The sequence below is a fragment of the Danio aesculapii genome, chromosome 2 (genome assembly GCF_903798145.1).
Source record: "Danio aesculapii chromosome 2, fDanAes4.1, whole genome shotgun sequence".
NCBI classification, from domain to species: domain Eukaryota; kingdom Metazoa; phylum Chordata; class Actinopteri; order Cypriniformes; family Danionidae; genus Danio; species Danio aesculapii.
In genome coordinates this window covers 2,907,576-2,927,575 of record NC_079436.1, presented here as the reverse complement: position 1 = coordinate 2,927,575, position 20,000 = coordinate 2,907,576, and the positions used below count along the sequence as shown (strand labels likewise).

Below are 20,000 nucleotides of genomic sequence, written 5' to 3'. Positions count from 1 at the left end.
GAGTGTCTAATAATGGGGTCAAAATAATTATAAAATGGGAAGTTCCAGTCCTCGAATCTGACTGCTTGAGTTGTGAAATGTTCTACTAACTTACACTAGAGCCATGGAGAGAGAGAGTTGTGTAGAACCATCCACAACCATCTCTGCATCTTTCCAGGTTTTTTTCTTTTCTTTGAAGGTAGCCTAAAAAGACCGGTCACCTTCCTTTGAGATGCCTTCCTCATCGCTCAATCATCTACCATTTCTGCAAGCTCCAACAAAACCACAGAAGGGAGTTTCTCTAGTAATTACGTGACATAAAGCATGAGAAAGCCCGGAAGTCAGTTAACACAACCTCAGGGTGAGAAAACAAATCTGCTAGCGAGAGGTGTAAAGGAAGTGCCACACTTTTGTGTACTTTAATCGACTACTTTATATTCATTTTAAACCTAATTATCGACTAAAGTATAAGCTTGAGGTTTTTATATAGAACATTTGATCAAACAGGATGAGACAGCCATTTAGTCTTTTCCAGAAGTGTCATATGGAACAACCAAACCGCTAATCCAGATCCATTATGTGGCACAGGCACAGACATTTCATCAAGATTTTCTTATTTTTTTAACATAGGAGAAACAGTAAGAGAGCAATTCCAGCGTTATAGATGTGACATTTGCAGAATAAACTCAAAACATAAATTCACAGAAAGCATATGTTGACATTATATTGAAACAACGGTTTATATTTTCCAATAGTATGTGTTAGCAGTGTTTCTCCTATTGACCTTATTCTAAAATGCGGCAGTGCGCCTGTTTTCGCGATTGTTTTAGAACTTCCGATTAGGTCCGCTATGGGAGAAATGACTAGGAATAATAAATGGCAGAAAACGGTCAAACTACTTGCTCTACAAACAAATGTTTGCATTACTATACAGGCCAAGTAAAATAATATAATAACAAAACATCAGTTTGCAACATCAAGCAGCGTAACGAGCAGTTTTTAACGTCTAAAAATGAATGGAAGTGAATGAGACCGGAAGTCTCGAGCCAACAGATTCAAATGGCTGTGCCCGCTGGTGGGGGGGGGGGGGGGGGGGGGGGGGGGCGGGGTGGGGGGGGGGGACTGACACAGACACGAGGAGTCATGGTGTTAATTTGTTTCTTTTAATGACAGCAGTAAAAAACAACAATTATTTGACCTGTTCAAGCTAAAAATTGACATTTATTTTGATATACTTTTTTATCCAAACCTTAAGAGGAGATCTTGCCTTACCTAAAAGTATAAATGAAGGATGCTGCATATAATACCTTAAACACGACTCTTATAACCATTTAGGTGTGAACGTGTCATGGCCAGAAGCAGCTTTACAGAAAATAATTCATCCATTCATTTTACTCTGGCTTAGTCCCTAATTTATCAAGAGTCACCACAGTGGTATGAACCGCCACAGAAAATAATACAACACAGATATAAAAATGTGGAATTTGGAAACACTGCAAATGATGAAAGAAGAAATCAACACATCTCAATCAAGAACAAATTTGGAGTGTATGTTTGATGCATACGAATTAAAATGCACACCTATAAATGTAATACTTCTTTACTAAAAGGAAAGAGGTATATAAACTACTATAACTATATATATATATATATATGTTTTATATATAGATGTTTAACAGAGCAATACAATTTTCACAGCATTTCCTATATGTTTTTTTTTCTGGAGAAAGTCTTAATTTCTCTGAAATTAAATCAGTTTTTACATTTTTTTCAACAATTTTTAAGGTCAATATTATTATTTTTCCAGCTGGCAGAAGAAATTGTCCAATGATTTGCCTAATTAACTTTAAATTGCACTTTAAGTTGAGAAGAAAACCAGTTTCTTGCAAAATGACTAGAAAACATGTTAGTTACGAGAAATGAGTTACTAAAAACTAGTTATTAAGACTATTAATGTTTAAAAATGAATAGACAATAGATCTGGTCTCCGATAAACAAGACAGGAAAAATGTTTAAATCAATTTTACTAATAATTTTGACTTCAATTGTATGTAATTATGTATTTTACATAAATCAGATCATATTTTACATAAATCAGATCATACTTTACATAAATCAGATCATATTTTACATAAATCAGATCATACTTTACATAAATCAGATCATATTTTACATAAATCAGATCATACTTTACATAAATCAGATCATACTTTACATAAATCAGATCATATTTTACATAAATCAGATCATACTTTACATAAATCAGATCATATTTTACATAAATCAGATCATATTTTACATAAATTAGATCATACTTTACATAAATCAGATCATATTTTACATAAATCAGATCATACTTTACATAAATCAGATCATATTTTACATAAATCAGATCATACTTTACATAAATCAGATCATATTTTACATAAATCAGATCATACTTTACATAAATCAGATCATACTTTACATAAATCAGATCATATTTTACATAAATGAGATAGAATATCCATTTCACACTGCATCACCAATGCTTGAGTCTAAAAACCACTGTCAAAATATCATCAGCTGCTGTAGACATCTAAAGGCTCGCTCAGTCAGTGTGACACACTCGTTCAGTAAAGGGGGGGGGGGAAATGACAACAGAAGTTTAGTTTTTCCAAATGACTCAAGCGTCGCTTACGTCTGGGATCAAGTCCTGCTATTCATGAATCATTGAAAGTCTGTACCTCCAGACACTAGAATACACGGCCCATTAAACACTGCACTGTAACATACATGCGCTCTAGATGCATCCGGAGACAAGAGGTTTTTTGATTAGCTGGGAATTTTAAGGAGAGGTGGGTTTGGCGGCCGCTGGGGCCCTGAGGGAGAGCTGAGCAAAGACTCCATTCATTGATGAACGACAAAAAAAAAAAAAAAGCACATGTTTAGAGGCCTGGAAGCTCATCATTATTCATCCACAGCCTATATAAAGCAATCATTTCTCTTTATGAGACTCTGAATTAACCACCATTTTCAGATGGATTAGGTTTACAGCTTTGCTCTTGTGTTTTTGGAACTTTAATGTTTTGATTAGTGCTGTTAAACGATTAATTGTGTATAATTGCTTACAAAATAAAAGCTGACAATAATTTTTGTGTACTCTGTATATATACATACCGGCCACTTTATTAGGTACACCTTACTAGTACTGGGTTGGACCCCCTTTTGCCTTCAGAACTGCCTTAATTCTTCGTGGCATAGATTCAACAAGGTACTGGAAATATTCCTCAGAGATTTTGCTCCATATTGACATGATAGCATCACGCAGTTGCAGCAGATTTGTCGGCTGCGCATCCATGATGTGAATCTCCCGTTCCACCACATCCCAAAGGTGCTCTATTGGATTGAGATCTGGTGTCTGAGGAGGCCATTTGAATGTGGCAGCAGAAATGGAGACTCATCAGACCAGGCAACGTTTCTCAAATCTTCTATTGTCCAGTTTTGGTGAGCCTGTGTGAATTGTAGCCTCAGTTTCCTGTTCTTAGCTGACAGGAGTGGCACCCGGTGTGGTCTTCTGTTGCTGTAGCCCATCTGCCTCAAGGTTGGACGTGTTGTGTGTTCAGAGATGCTCTTCTGCAGACCTCTGTTGTAACGAGTGCTTATTTGAGTTACTGTTGCCTTTCTATCAGCTGGAATCAGTCTGGCCATTCTCCTCTGACCTCTGGCATCAACAAGCCATTTCCGCCCACAGAACTGCCACGCACTGGATATAAACCCTAGAGATGGTTGTGCATGAAAATCTCAGTAGATCAGCAGTTTCTGAAATACTCAGACCAGCCCGTCTGGCACCAACAACCACGTTCAAAGTCACTTTCTTCCCCATTCTGATGATCGGTTTGATCTGCAGCAGTTCATCTTGACCATGTCTAAATGCATTCAGTTGCTCCCATGTGATTGGCTAATTGGAAATTTGCGTTAACGAGCAGTTGGACAGGTGTACCTTATAAAGTGGCCAGTGAGTGTATATACACAGTTGAAGTCAAAATTATTAGCCCTCCAGTGATGTTTTTTTTTTCCCCCACATATTTCTTAAATGAAGGAAAATATACTAGCTTTTTTGTTGTTGTTGTTGTTTTTTAAAGGGCTCATTTTCCAAGTCTCCTGAAGTTAAACTGTTGACTTGAACCATTTTTAAAACAATTCAGCCAATTTCTTGTTGTGGTGGGTTCGCTTTTAGCTTAGCTTAGCCTAATTAACTTTGCTGAATTAGACTATTAGCATTTCATAAAAAAATAACTTAAGAGTAATAAGAGTTTTGATCATTTTCCTATTCAAAGCTCGAGTCTTCTATATAGTTACATTAGTCCCTTTCACACAGTAATACCGGTAAACATCCTGTACATTTCTGGAATGACTTTAAATTCAAAAAATTGCTGTTCACACAAGTAAGGGCATTCCGGAATTTTTCCGGAAAATTCCATCCACACATCCATTCCAAAACACCAGTAAATTCTGACATCACTAACCAGAAATGACCCCTAAACGGCTGCGCTTGTATTTGTAAGCATAGAAGGGGTCGGGCTTTTGTCTATGGTTTCACTTTTATTTAAAGCTTTAGCATACATGCAGCTGCTTTGTCCTAGAGACATCCAAAGGCAGAAGCGCTAACCGTGGCTAAATGTTTCCACATCTGACAACATTACAAATTCTGTGGATGGATAAGTATTGTGAATGACGTCAATGAAAACATACTTTCGCATGGCGAGATGTACACATGCGTGCGTGCTAGTGCTCACCAGCTGCTTCACGTGCACACGTGTCAAGCAACTGAAGCAGAGCTTGAAGGTAAACAAACAGCAGTTTATCATAAGCGTTTGATTGATCATTTTTTACACAGTTGGCATTCAGAAGGAACATAAAAACAGTATCTGACTAACAACTAGCAAGTAAACGTGTCTGGAAAAATATTCAAAGTCTTTTGTTTTCATAATGCATCTGAATGTTCTGATTGGCTGGAGTAGACGTCTCATGTCAGCGCGTTCTAAGTGTGAACGCTCTTTCCGGCAATTTTCCAGCAAATTACCGATAATGTTACAACTTCTCTATTCTGAAAATTGCTGGAACAAATTTAGCGGTATTTTCAAAAAGGGTCCGTTCACACATATAGACCTTTTTGGAAAATTGCCGGTAATGTTCCTAAACGGTCTATATGTGTGAAAGGGGCTATTGTGTAACCAAACTGATGAACAATTACTATTTTCTGAGCCAATACTGCTCAGAACTATATGATCATTCTGGTGCAATAGTCAAGAAATGCTGCTGCTGTACTATGCCTCCACCAGGCGGAGTGGTATCACGCAGCTCAGGAGAACTCGTGGTTTCAGTGTGTTCCTTAAAGACATTAGGTTTAATTTGAGGTAAACCGTACTTATTAGGTCCTCAAAAGAGACATTGAAAAGTGTCAAAAAATAAATAAAAATTATAAATTAGGTCAAAGTGCGGTGAGAATTGTTGAAAATGTAATTTCTGACACATTCCCCCAGGAATGTACAGTCAGAGGAAAATATACCATATGCTGGAAATATTGATGCAGGTCATTGAGAGCAGCCCCATGGAAAAAAGAAAACTGCATCCCCGGCGCACCGCAAAAACTGTCACAAGCTTCCCAAAAGACAGTGCACAATATTTCAGCATGGATATCACGATGTGCATCCACAATAGTGGCAAGATCTGCAATGTTGGGTCTGGATTATAGCTGACAGGAGCCACCGTTCAGAACGTGTGTGATTTGTGGAGTTACTGGAGGGTTTTACCATAATGGAGAGAAAGTTTACCATACGCATGTGGTTTTAAAGGGATAGTTTACCCAAAAATGACAATTTACTCACTATATACTGTCCTTGAAGTAGTTTCTTTCTTCTGTAGAACACTAAAGATGATATTTTCAAGAAAGTTGGAAACACTGACGTCCATGCTAGAATAAACATACTATGGAAGTCAATGGTTATTAGCCACAATAATCAATATATGGACGTATCGGTATCGCACAACACATGGACATGACCTCAATCCTTGTTGGTGATGCAATATATATCGCCCATACATAAAAACCAATTACAGCAACACTTTAGCAAATTGTGCAATATCTCTATCTTTATTGCAGGTGTCAGTATGGTTAAAAAACACTGTAGTATTTATTATAAATTACTATAGTGCAGGGCGATTCAATTACAAATTCAGTTGGGCCAGAGTGTCAAAGAAAGTTAGCTGGGCTAGTCATTTTAGCGGCTTTGTAATGACAAATTTTAAAACCAACACAAACAAATTGATTGAAAAACACAAGATTTGACAAAAATTGAGGAAGAAAAACATAATTTTTTTTGCATAAATACCATTTAAATACAGAAAATACAATTCTGTAGCTCCTGTTTAACTATAACTCAACACTGCATATTATTATGAATGTGCACATTGCAATATCAATGCTGAAATGATATATTGTGCAGCCCTAGTAGATTAGATGGGCCAGTTGTCCTGAGGTTTATGCGGAGACTCTGAACACTGCAGCTTCATTAGACATGCCACATCTCGACCTTCAGCGTAACAGGAAGGATCAGAGGCGGATGCAGAGACAGGTGAGGCCATACACATGCAGGAGAGGCGGGTAGGAACAGGCCAGAGGTGAAAGCTTCAGATGAATAAAACAACAGCAGCTCTACTCTTTCTGTTTGCTCTGTGTGAGAGCAAACACAACGCTAAGGCCTATACAAATGCGCTGCATAATGCATGTGAAACATATTTGAATCACTCGTGCCATATAATTCTCCAGCATCTTAACAGGATGTTTTATAAACCCAAGCTATAGAAGCTGCGGTAACATGTCATATCTGCATCTTTAACTGACCCAATACACCATTATTTAATACATAATCTTCTTTCTGAAATTGAATGAAACTTTGTAGTAGGGTTGGGCAATGTCGACCAATCTGCATCGTACGATGTTTAATTTGAAACAATGCGATGGACGATGGCATCGTCGTCGTAGACGGAGGTGAATTATTTATCTATGAATAATTAATTAATTAATTAATTAATTAATTAATTAATTAATAACGAATTAATTATTTGTAGCCTACCGTTTCAACTACCTGACCCGCATGATCTTTATTTTACCCATAACCAAATCATAAATAAATAAAGAAAAGTTACACATAAATTACCACCTGTCAATCACTTTTTCCGCAGGACTCTGGCATGAATAGGCAGAGTGATCTGTGTCGTTATAATGGCGTCGACAAACTTAGTTGGTAAAAAAGGTGCAAAACCAACAGGAGCCAACCAACAGTATCTGAGTTTTAGCTAAAATGACTAAGCACAAGCATGAAATCGAAAGATTGAAGCAGTGTACTGATGCTGCGATACGTTACCTGATAGATTCAAAAGATAGAAGAGTCATTAGATAGAGACGAGATTAATTAAATATCACAATTAACAACTATAGTGCGACGCCATCCAGTGGTACTTCCTTGATAAACTGTCCGACATGCAATGCTCTCTGGGGTTTTGTGCTCAAAGCACCCACTGACTGCTGGAGCTCAGACGTGCGCATATTATGCAGCGCATGCCAGAGTGTGTGTATGTGGTCACGTGATGTGCATTTTCAGCGGTATAGTGTGGATGGAGGGCTTTTGAGAAATGCTAGATGAAACGCCAGTGTGGATGTGGATCGTTTTCATTCTAAAAAGATGTATTAGTGTAAACAGGGCCTAAGGGTGCTTTCACACCTGCCTTATTTAGTTTGGTTGAATCGCACTAGAATTTGTTTTCCCTCTTGGTGCGGTTCGTTTCAGCAGGTGTGAATGCAGCAATCGTAATCGAGTATGCACCAAAAGCGGACCAAAAAAGCGTACCGAGACCACCTCTTCAAGTAGGTTTCAAGCGAACCCTAGAGCGGTTCGTTAGTGATGAGAACATGATCCAAACTAAAACACACCCAACCGCAAAAACTACTGTGCCTTTTTGACTAATTCAGCTGCCGTATTCCAATGCACTGTCCAATCTTATGGGGTTTGGAGGAAAAATATTTGTTGACAGTTTTAAACAGAGAGAGAGGGGAAAAACATTACCTGATGGATCGTTGGTAATATTTCCGGAAGATGACCATGTCGTAGTTTAGCTAAATAATTCACACCTCCCCCTAATGCCTTTGCCGTTTGCAATGCATTAAAACATTGTTTTCCAGCCCCAGCTGCGCTTCATTCTCAAAAAGTGTAGTTTGTCTAAAGCAGGGGTGTCCATACTCGGTCCTGGAGGGCCATATTTTAGTTCCAACCCCAATTAAACACACCTGGACCAGCTAATCACGCTGGTTTTGGGTATACTAAAAACTTCCAGGCAGGTGTGTTGAAGGAAGTTGGAGCTAAACTATGCAGGACACTGGCGCTCCAGGACCGAGTTTGGACACCCTTGGTCTAAAGTGATGTATACGAACTATAGTATACAATGATCAGGGATACAATCAGCCAGAGCAGCGGCATTTTGAGTCTAGCGGTTTGTTTACTTGCGGGAGTTCTATTGGCATTTTCCCGCATGTTAATTCTGACCAATTAGAAAAGCAGTTTAGGAAATACATTCAATAACAGCTGCCCAATGAGTGATGTGAATTGTCACATGGCTGCATTTTGGTTCTTTTAAACTGGTTCGGACCAAAGCAATCAGTGATGTGTGAAAAGGACCCAAAACGGCAGAGAAATGCTAAAATGGCTCATTTATTGTCTTTGGTGCGGACCAAATGAACCGAACCACAGACGTGAAAGCACCGCAAGTGTGTATTTTTTGTAAACGGCTTGCTGCTGCATTGGGGGCGGGGTGGAGGATCGCGATGCCGGCTCAGCATAGTGATGTCTATCAACCCAACCCTACCTGAGACATTCATACTGGAAATATCCTTAATACAAGGGCTTTTGATATTGGTAGGGAGACTGGGGACCTACTTCATGATTGGATGGCTAGCTCAAAAGTGACACTAAAGGCCCGTTTCCACTGAGTGGTACGGTACAGTACGGTTCGGTTTGGTACGCTTTTATGGCCGTTTCCACTGTCAAAAAGCGTACCGAACCGTACCGTACCACTTTTTCGGCACCCTTTCGAAAGGGTACCAAACACGAGAAAGGGTACCAAAAGGCGGAGCCACACGCGCAGCTGAACGCTATTGGTTTACAGAGATACGTCATTCGCTCACGCAACAAGCCAGAATGAAAACAAAAAACCCGCCATGTTTGAAATACACAGCGAGAGATTACAGCGGAATTATAAATGCATATAATAACGAGCCATGGTCGACCTGGGCTCAAACAAACCTTGTCGTCGTCTTGATGAACAGCCACAAAGCCAAGAAGAAGAGCAGATTTACCCTGTGCCCCATAGTTTTTTACGAGCCAGTCTGAGGCGCGAGCGGTTTTGCTTTCTTGCTAGCGCTCGCGCGCGTCTAACATTATATCTGAAATAACAAACATCTTGAGCTGATGATAATAACCTGCGCTTGATTATTGACGTGCTTTTGAAACCCGATCCTGTCAGACACTGACAAACACGAGAGTGAAGCGTGAAGAAACAAAGGAGAAGCCGGAAAAAAGGAGGACATTATTTCTCAGCAAACATGAACAAAATGCCAAGTATAACTAACTTATTATCTTCACCTTTTGGACTAATATGAACTCAGAATGACGGAATTACTGTCTAACAGAGGCTACATGTGCTGCTGAAGATTACATACACAGATGAGAGGTTTTCACTAACTGTAGGCTATATTTTGTGTTGTTTTGAACCTAAATATGGACAAAAATGTCTGCTGTGTGTAGTTCTTCTGTAGTTGGTAACATATCGGAGACTGTAAGGGGCTGTATGTGTTTATATATGTTCATTTACTTATTTATTTTATATAATTACAGACGTTACAGTAGGCTGTTTCGCACTATCATTGATCTGCAGTTATAATCAACTCATGTTCATTGAAAAGTTAGTAATAAACATTTCTACACAAGTATTTATGTGTGTAAAGCATCTGTTTTGTGAGAACAGCTTCTCATATGATATGTAAGTGACCCATACAGCTTTATTGTAGACATTTCCTCGAGCGAGAATGACGTCGACTGAAACTTTCTGTCATACACCACGCCCACCAAAAGGGTACCCTTGTTAGTTGAAACGCAAGCCTGATAAAGGTGACCCGTACCAAACCGAACCGTACCGTACCAGTCAGTGGAAACGAGCCATAATGGGCATAACAGTACTATCAACAACAACAGAAAACAAACACTCAGCTCGAGAAAATGCTTCAGTGGACCGCAAAAAATACATTGTTTACAGTAATACCTTTTCATCACTTAGATGAGCGCAATCTTACACGGATGATAAAAAGCTGCAAGCTTGAAAGTGCAATGTTTACATTTGCTATTTTATCTAATAATATTTTACATAAGGCCTGCAATCATTAGTTTTCTGAAAAACTATTTATAATACATTTTAGTCATTTATCAGACGCTTTTGTTCAAAGTGAATTACAATTAAGGCAATCAGCAATTCAACAAGAGCCGGCAATGCACACAAGAAGTGCTAGTTAATACATTCACATTTATTTTCATGAGCCCAGAAGTTCTAAAAATAGGCATAGTCACTTGACAATGGACATGCTGTAGTAAACATGGATGTACAAACACGTGTGATGCTTGAGAACACGAGAGTGAATTTAAGAGATAATTAAAGGCTCTGTGAAGTGCTTTAAAATGTGCATTTTTTATTCAATGTTTGACGTGATCTCAACTGAAACAGAAAGAGAGGGTGGGAGAGTTTGCCCCTCCCCTTTTTTAGCCAATAGCCTTTTGTTTTAACACTGCTCTGCCGGTGAGAGTGGTTGAGCTCAAGCGCATCAAAGGAGAAGCGTCTTGAAGGGGGCGGGGCATTTCAGACACTAGAGAGCATTTGATTGGTCAGAAGATTTGATGAGAAACTGAAGTATGATGTGACGTGAATAAAACCATTGATACATTTAGGCGGAAGTGACAAACTATGAGCTCTACATGTTTATATCAACTTCATATATTCCCAACACAAATTTGGTCACTATTTTGGTGTGCACTAGCTCATAGACATCCTAAAAACAAACAAAACTGATGAACTTTCCCAAAAAAAAAAAATATATATATATATATATTATTATTATTATATTGGGACCTTTAATTAAAAATATTCGTATAAACTAACCCTTAAAAGTTTGGGAATAGTCATTCCGCATGCTGGAGCAGCTCTCCTTACATTAAAAGAGCAAACGCATCACTAAAATCATCATATCACATTACAAGTGTTTTAGATGGTTTATTATTCTCATATAAGTGCATTATTAGGCAAGAGGCAGGACATAGAGAGCACAGAGAGAGTCTGTGTGTGCATGTTAGAGATCAGACAAATGCCTTCATTCAAAGCGTGAGAAATGGGAAAGTGACAGTACTGGAATTAAACTACCTTATTTAAACGTTGAATATAATACTAAAGGGAATATCTGTGGGTCCGGATAATGCCAAATGTCTACTTTAATACAAATAGGCCTACTTATGTGTAGTCAGTGTAATCATTTGGCGAAACATTCATATCTTCGCCGTTGCCCTGACTTAAAAAAAAATGCTGGGTTTTAAACAATCGATTTGTGTTAGGATAACATGAAGGAATTAAGTTAACTTAATAGTTTTTACAAAAATTAAGTGGATTGAAGATAAAATAATTAAGTTGTCCCTCCCAAAACACTCAAGAATGGAGCTGCTTCAGCTTATTTTAAATAAGTAGTTAACAGAAAACAGTTTTGAGTGTTGTATATTCCTAAATTGGTTGTATATTTGTACATTTTAATTTTATTCAAAAGTACAATTTTGTTAATTACTTACCACTGTTACTTTTTACATTAATTACTTACCATCTTTTCTTTAAATCATAATAAAAGTCTTTCCTCAAAAATGCGCTCCCAAAAATGACCTCCAAACAATATTTCAGCCTGATAATCACTCAAAAAAAATGATGTTTGCTGTTTGTTCAAACTACTTATTTAAAACAAGCTGAAACAACATGATTTTTTGGACAACTGTTTCATGTTCAATCAACTTAAATTTACAAAAGCTAAAAGGTTAACTGGTGGCATGATGGCTCAGTGGATAGCACCATCTCCCCAGTTTGCATATTCTCCCCATGTTGGCGTGGGTGCTCCGGTTTCCCCAACAGTCCAAACACATGTGCTATAGGTGAATTGGTTAAACAAAGTTGGCCATTGTGTACAAGTGTATGTGTGAATGAGAGAGTGTGTATGGGTGTTTTCCAGTACTGGGTTGCACCTGGAAGGACTTCCGCTGCATAAAAAAACATATGCTGGAATAGTTGGCGGTTCATTCCGCTGTGGCGACCCCTGATAAATAAGGGACTGAGGGAAAGAGAAATGAATGAATGAATAAAAGGTTAACTTAAATCCTTCATGTTGTCCCAACATAACCGATTTTGTAGAATCCAGCATTTTTACAGTGTTCGTAAGGTCATCACAGAGTCTTCAGCAACTTAAAGTACATAATCAGCTCATCCAAATAGCTTCCAACAAGCACTGGTATTATTAATGTTGTGATTACAATTATTACATCCCTTATAGTACTTATTGTAGTGGGATTTAATGTTTCAGATGAAGTGGAGGACGTGGTTTAGATGCTAAATAGCTGTAAAACATGCCTACAACCAGGGCTATATAATACACCCATCACCTCTCATGTAAGATAGTAACAATATTCATTTTTAATCAATAAATATTAAGCATCTACATCTCTAGTATGTTTACAGTATACCACAGCTTCTGTTGTCTTGTTGCTTAAAAAAAATGACATATTAAGATTCTCTTATTTCAATGAGAACTATAATTAAAATGTACTAAAGATAACTAAAAGACAGTCATACTTATAATTATGTAGTGTTACCATGCAGGAACTCACTATAATGCTTATAATAATAATAATAATAATAATAATAATAATAATAATAATAAGGTTTTTACTAAGTCTTTCCAACAGAAAAACACACACATGTTAAAACACACACGTATATTAAAGATCAACCAAACTGGTTGTATATATAAGATCCAAACACGCACGTCTGAAACAGCACATTACTTCAGTGTGAAATCTCATGACCTGAATTTACTCTAGTACTTGTCAAAGCCTGTGAGACTGAAGACTACATAGGAAGTGTCACTGACGCCACTATCAATAACTGAAACTCTCAGTTAGAAACCTCAATGCAGGGTCATATACTACCTGAAAAAGTCTTGCCGCCTAACCAAGTTTTAGGAACAACAAATAATAACATATGGCTTACATGAAAAGCCAAGGCCTCTAGATTACGCTTATTTTACCATAATAAAATATGATCATGCCTTGATTTTTAATGCTTTCATTAGGACAGACAGGTCTGACTTTGCTTAGACATAAGTCTAGTCACTTAACAGGAATAATGTCCAGTATAGAATATGTGGTCATGCTGCAGTGGAAACAGAATGAATATTGTGTCTTACTCCATCATGAGCTTGGAGGACTGCATCCATACATCTCTGCAATGACTCAAATCACTGATTAATAAAGTCATCTGGAATGGCAAAGAAAGCGTTCTTGCAGGACTCAAGAGTTCATCAAGAGTCTTTGTGTTCATCTTCAATCCCTCCTCCTCCATCTTACCCCAGACATGCTCAATAATGTTCAAGTCTGGTGTCTGGGATGGCCAATCCTGGAGCTCCTTGACCTTCTTTGCTTTCAGGAGCTTTGATGTGGAGGCTGAAGTATGAGAAGGAGCGCTATCCTGCTGAAGAATTTGCTCTCTTCTGTGGTTTGTAATGTAATGGGCACCACAAATGTTTCGATACCTCAGACTGTTGATGTTGATCATCCACTCTGCAGATCTCTCACACGCCCCCATACTCAATGTAACCCCAAACCATGATTTTTCCTTCACCAAACTTGATTAATTTCTGTGAGAATCTTGGTTCCATGCGGGTTCCAATAGGTCTTGTGATGATTGGGATGCAGTTCAACAGAAAATTCATAAGAAAAATCCACCTTCTGCCTCTTTTCCAAATGATCAACTAGAAGTCAAGTTATTATTTCTTGCTCTTACAACTGGGATTGACGACAAGACTTTTGTCAAGTAGTGTATATAACACAATAACACGACAAAAATGTACAAATTAATACATAGAAAAAAACAACACACCCAACAAAAACGCAATCTACAACAGTGTATGCAACAGTCATGTAACCGGGCATAAATTCTTAAAGGAAAAAATCATTCTCACATGCAGGTACTCAGTATTATTACTATTTTTAATTTCACCTCAGTGCCAACTGCAGGTCAACACAGTGCACAAATAATCAGGGTAAATATTGGTTTTATTTTCGCATATTCAGACTTTCTCCTCAATAATATAATTTTAGAAAAGTATTCTTTGCCAATTCTAAATACGCAAATCATATAAGCAGCCAGATACTATCACAGTACAACATTGGTCACAGTCAATTAAATGGTGCTAATGTTGTGTTTAAGTTGAGTCCTTGTCACTTTCCCTCAATAGATTGTAGCTAAAGTAGCTACTTAGCAAAAACAAACATCTCCAAAAAGCAAAAGTATAATTGGAATATTTGGATGAAGTAAAGTTGGTTTTATATTGCAAACTCTAAGTAGGGAAATCCAGCGGTGTAAAGTGACGAATTACAAATACTCAAACTACTGTAATTGAGTAGTTTTTCTCAGGAATTGCAGTTTACTAAGTAGTTATAAAAATGTGTGCTTTTATTTTCCCTTGAGTACATTTATTAGTGCAGTATCAGTACTTTTACTCCACTACTTTCCTTCAACCTGCAGTCACTGCTTTTTTTTCTTGTCTATGGGGATTAGAAAAATCAGTCCTATAATTCCTGTCCAATCAAATCACACATAGAAGGTAAATCGCATCATAATATACTACCTCAAGACATGGGCGATTTATAATTGCACTAAACTGTTTGGAAGCATTAAAAGTGTCCAAGAAGTTGTCCAAAATCGTCAATGACCCAGATCTGTTTAGATGCTAGGTGCTGTTTAGATGCGTCACTGATGAGAAGATGAAGCATGTTTACTGTATGATGACTGAAATGGCATTAAACACCCAGCAGGCACAAGACGTCAACATGATATCAGATTGACGTTGTACTACAACGTCGTGGGGACGTTACATTTGTTTGGGAAATAAAAACAGGTTAATATCAGAACTCAAGGTCAGGCCGACATCAATGTCCAACGTCCAACCTAAAATCATCCAAATATAAACGTCTAATGATGTTACAGCTTGATGTTGTGTGGACGCTACCACTATGACGTCTATCAGACGTTGGATTCTGGTTGCCATACCTGACGAATAAATGTCAGTATTTGACATCAATATGATGTTGGTTTAAGATGTTGGCTTGATGTTGGATTTTGGTCACTTGCCAACACAACCTAAAATCAACCAAATATCAGCGTCATTTGACGTCGTTATTGGACATCAAAATAAGATCATCCTTAGATGCTGGCTAGACATTGAATTTTGGTTGCCTGACAACACAACCTAAATCTAACCTAATATTAGGGCTGGGCGATTCTTTCAATTTATTCAAATTTACGTTTTAGGACGATTAATTTTTTATTAAATCGAGGTATCGCAATTTTTTTAAATAAAAATATTAGATACATTATTATTGTACCAATGCGCTTTGGTCCACTCTCTGTATTACGCTGCCTGCAGTTGCTGGGTTTCAACCATGGTAGTAATGGACTGAACACAGAGACTGGACAGCCTAATTTAACCCAATGCATGAAGTTGTGGACGTGCATCACAGAGCTGGTGCAAATACAATCATTTAAGTGTCTTAAGTTGCGTATTTTTCTTTTGTTAATACCTTTCGTTTGACGCGCTTTGGTCCACTCCCTCACGCTGCTCCAGCACTGCCTGGCGAGGAGATTTACATTCAGACTAATATGCAACAATTAAAATGATACATGACGTCATGCTTTCCTTTACTAAGGATTGTCAAGACATATTCCCTTATCAAGTCGATAAACTCAAAACATGCATGAAGGATGCATAAAAACCGGCCCTGTCAAAAACAGCGCCGATCTTAGTTTGGTTTGAACAAGAGCAGAGGTGAGCAGCTGTAGTAGTGAAAAGTGAAAGTACCCGCCCCCATTACGTCAGTAGCGGACTTAAGCCTGGTTTATACTTCTGCGTCAAGTGATCGGCGTGACCAACAGCGCGTAGCTGTGCATTTATACTTCTGCGCGCCGTTTCTGTTGTTCTGCAATAACACTTCTGAAACGCTAGTTGGCAGTGGTGTGTTTATGTTTCTCTGTGTTGAATTTCTTCGCTGGTGTTTTGTTTTTTCTGAACACTTCCCTAATGTCAAAATGCCTTAAACTCACTTATTTTGAGGCAGGAACCGGCGGACGTGCAACAACTTTAACCATGAGGTAAACACAAAATAAAACTTTCCATCCTGAGCTTCTTCACAGACTTCCATCGGGCTCGCGCGGCTCTCGGTCCCGCCCAGACTCGTCAGCGCTACCAAGCCGACCAATCACAGAGCTTGCGCTACGCGTCGTTGCGAAGTGTAGTTACATTTTTCGAGAGGTGCGCATCAGCGACGGCGAGGGGCTATGAGTCCACGCGTAGACTGCGTCGTAGCATACGCGTGCGCTTGATGCAGAAGTATAAATCAGCCTTTAGTAGAAAACATGGTTGAAACCCAGGCAGCGTAATACAGAGTGGAGCAAAGCACATCAATTGATTGCAAAGAGCATCTCTAAAGCCTGAAACAGTAGACAGACTGGTCTTCCTCTCAAGTAACCTGTAATGATCCGCTACGTGCGATTCATCAACAACATGCTTTATATTTGCACGGTGGTCTTTTTTTGTTTTGTTTTTTTTACGTTTGTAAATTTGCTTAACTTTTTGAGTTGACTGATGTTATCTTTATATTGGTTAAATTGGTTATTTTCTTACTATATATTCAGAACAGAAGTATTTAATGTTTAATTCAAATTGCACAATATTTACTTTGATATTTCATTCAAATCTTCTGCAACGATATTTAACCGGTGAATTTGTTTTACATTTATTTACACCTTGTTAACCAATTTATGTATGTCAAGGCCATTCAAAATGCAATGTTCCTTAACCAGATGGTTTTTCAAGTTACTTATAAAGAGAATGTTACTTCAGTCATGTTGTTGTAATGTTTTAAGTTGACTAGTTACACAATAAAAAACAAAAAAACAAATCGAAATCGTGAATCGGTCAAACTTTATGAAAAACCTAGATTTTTTTTGCTAAATCGCCCATCCCTACCTAACATTAAAACCTCTTATGACGTTGTGTGCCTGCTGGGGCAATAACTAAATGCACTACAGAATGTTACGTTTACACACAAATGACATGTAAATGCATCAGCTTTTCACAGAGTAATACTCACTATTCACTACTCGAGTACTTTTGAAAGGTCTTTTTACTCATACGTTGAGTAATATTTACAATTTATTACAGATTATTTTACTTGCACTACATTTTTAGGCAAGTAATGGTACTTTTACTTGAGTATGATTTTTCAGTACTCTTTCCACCACTGGGGAAATTATATTAGCAGCCAATTACTATCAAAGTACAACATTGTTCAATCAATTAAACAGTGCTAATGTTGTTTTGAAGTTGAGACTGTTCATAAATGAATTAATGTGCCAATGTAGAACCAACTTTACCTCAATATATTGTAGCTTGAGTAAAGTAGCTACTTAGCAAAAACAAATATCTCGAAAAAACGATAAAATAATTCGAATAAATCCGATCGACTTACCAGCAGACAGTCGGTGTTGACCTCTGATTTGGGATCCTTGAGCATAGCATCGATCTTCTCGAAACGAGCTGTCAAACTTTCTCCAGCAGACATCTCCATAACTGATGGGATGGGGGTTTTGATTCAGATGAGAGCAATGAGATGCGAGTTTACTGGCTAAGATTAGCAAATGAACTCGCTAACTTCCTCTGCCCTCACAAAAGCAGTAAGCAGCAGTTTGATCAAAGCAGCGTTTTGTGTCTTACTGCCTCATTTTCGCTCTCGCTGAAACGTACACAACACCGAGAGAGGACGAAAAGCCACATTTTCGAAACAAAACAACAACGACGGCAAGACGAGGTGTCGGATTAGTCCATGACAACTTGGCAACACACAAAAAGCGGCAGCAACAGATTAACGTATACTGCGCTAAGCTAATTTAGCTTCGGGAGATATGAGGGGCTCGTTTAAAACACGCAAACTGATCACATCCCCGCAACAAAAAACACAAGACATCAAATAAACGGTGCAGAGTTAGCATGCGGCCGTAAGAAATGAAGTTTCTCCAGGCCTCTGTCCATAAATGCTCGCCAGGCCGAGCGAGTCTGACAGCTGCAAAGTGAGAAGTGCCGAGAGAGAGAGAGAGAAAAACTTCGCCTTACAAAAATTTCGATCAGTTAAAACAAGATCCTGGTTAAAACGATCCTTTACGAGTCCTTCGGCGATGAATCTCTTCGAGTCCGCGCGCCGGTTTGTACTTTCCCAACATGTATGTAATCCACGATTCTGTAACTAAACGAATACATCAAGCTTGCAGTCGATGTTGTTATTCAAAAGGGAGAACAAAATATACTGGGTGCCCGATTTTCTCCCACTGCCTGACCAACATGTCCGCCTTCCTGTTGAAACACCCCGGAGAGTCAGTCAACTTCGAAACTTCACCGACTGCGCATGCGCTGACGCTCGCTCGCTCACTTGCTCGCTGCCGCTTCAGTTTAATGGCGGGGCTCAAAACCAACGTGTTTCTGTAGTTTGTATCCGCATGCAGAACCGCAGAGCAAGCATTTTCAGCCCTGTATAGCGCCACGCCAGTACATTTCTGCAATATTTTGTGACTGTACTATACGGTCAGACTGTGCATACGCTGTACACTTGCTGCAAGCATGTTTTTTAGTTAAATCGACTTATATCCCTGCTGAAAAATCCAGCTTAAACCAGCCTAGGCTGGTTGGCTGGTTTTAGCTGGTTTTAGAGGGGTTTTGGCCACTTTCAGGCTGGTTTCCAGCCATTTCCAGCCTGGTCTTAGCTGGTCAGGCTGGAAAATGACCAGCTAAATCCAGCTAAAACCAGCTTGACCAGCCTGGTTTTAGCTGGACATAGCTGGTTTTGGCTGGGCTTCCAGTCTGGCAAGTTGGTCAAGCTGGTTTTAGCTGGTCATTTTCCAGCCTGACCAGCTAAGACCAGGCTGGAAATGGCTGGATACCAGCCTGAAAGTGGCCAAAACCCCTCTAAAACCAGGCTGGTCAACCAGCTAAAACCAGCCAACCAGCCTAGGCTGGTTTAAGCTGTTTTTTTCAGTAGGGATCTTTTATAGTCATCTCAATTTACATCAGTAAAACTGACTAAAATATTAAGTTAAACTTTGTATAACTAAAAAAACGGAGTTTGAACCTGATTAATTTTAGTGAAAGGAACATTAAAACATTTGTTTTCATGACTTTTTGAAGATGCATACGATATATAATGAAGTACTGTAAAAATATTGAGGTAAAGTTGGTTTTACATTCGCACATTCGTGACAACTTGTGACATACTCCTATCGTTTACCATGCTACTTTGAATATTAAGTCTGAAATCACATTTAAATATGACTTCAAAACAACATTAGCACCATTTAATGGACTGTGAACAATGTACTGTGATAGTCTTTGGCTGCTAATATGATTTCGATATTTAGAAATTGCAAAGAATACTTATCGGAATTAATATTATTAAGGAGAAAGTCAGAATGTGCAAATATAATACCAACTTTACCCCATTATAAAAAAACAGCTTTAGTGTTTCTATGTACAGTAGTCAACATTCGAAATGATGCTCTTCAAAATTGTCCTAGGACAAGAATGG

At 38.4% G+C, this 20,000-nt stretch overlaps 1 protein-coding gene across 2 annotated transcripts in view; it reads right to left on the bottom strand.

The window, feature by feature from the left end:
• rock1 (Rho-associated, coiled-coil containing protein kinase 1) overlaps nt 1-18,800 on the bottom strand; it is a 95,912-nt gene extending 77,112 nt beyond the window's left edge. For both annotated transcript variants that reach the window (XM_056470842.1, XM_056470835.1), the window contains exon 1: nt 17,898-18,800. In XM_056470842.1, coding sequence (XP_056326817.1) covers nt 17,898-17,996 — 99 coding nt within the window. In that variant the 5' untranslated portion in view covers nt 17,997-18,800. The remainder of the gene's footprint in view (nt 1-17,897) is intronic.
• Between the last annotated feature and the right edge of the window lie 1,200 nt (nt 18,801-20,000).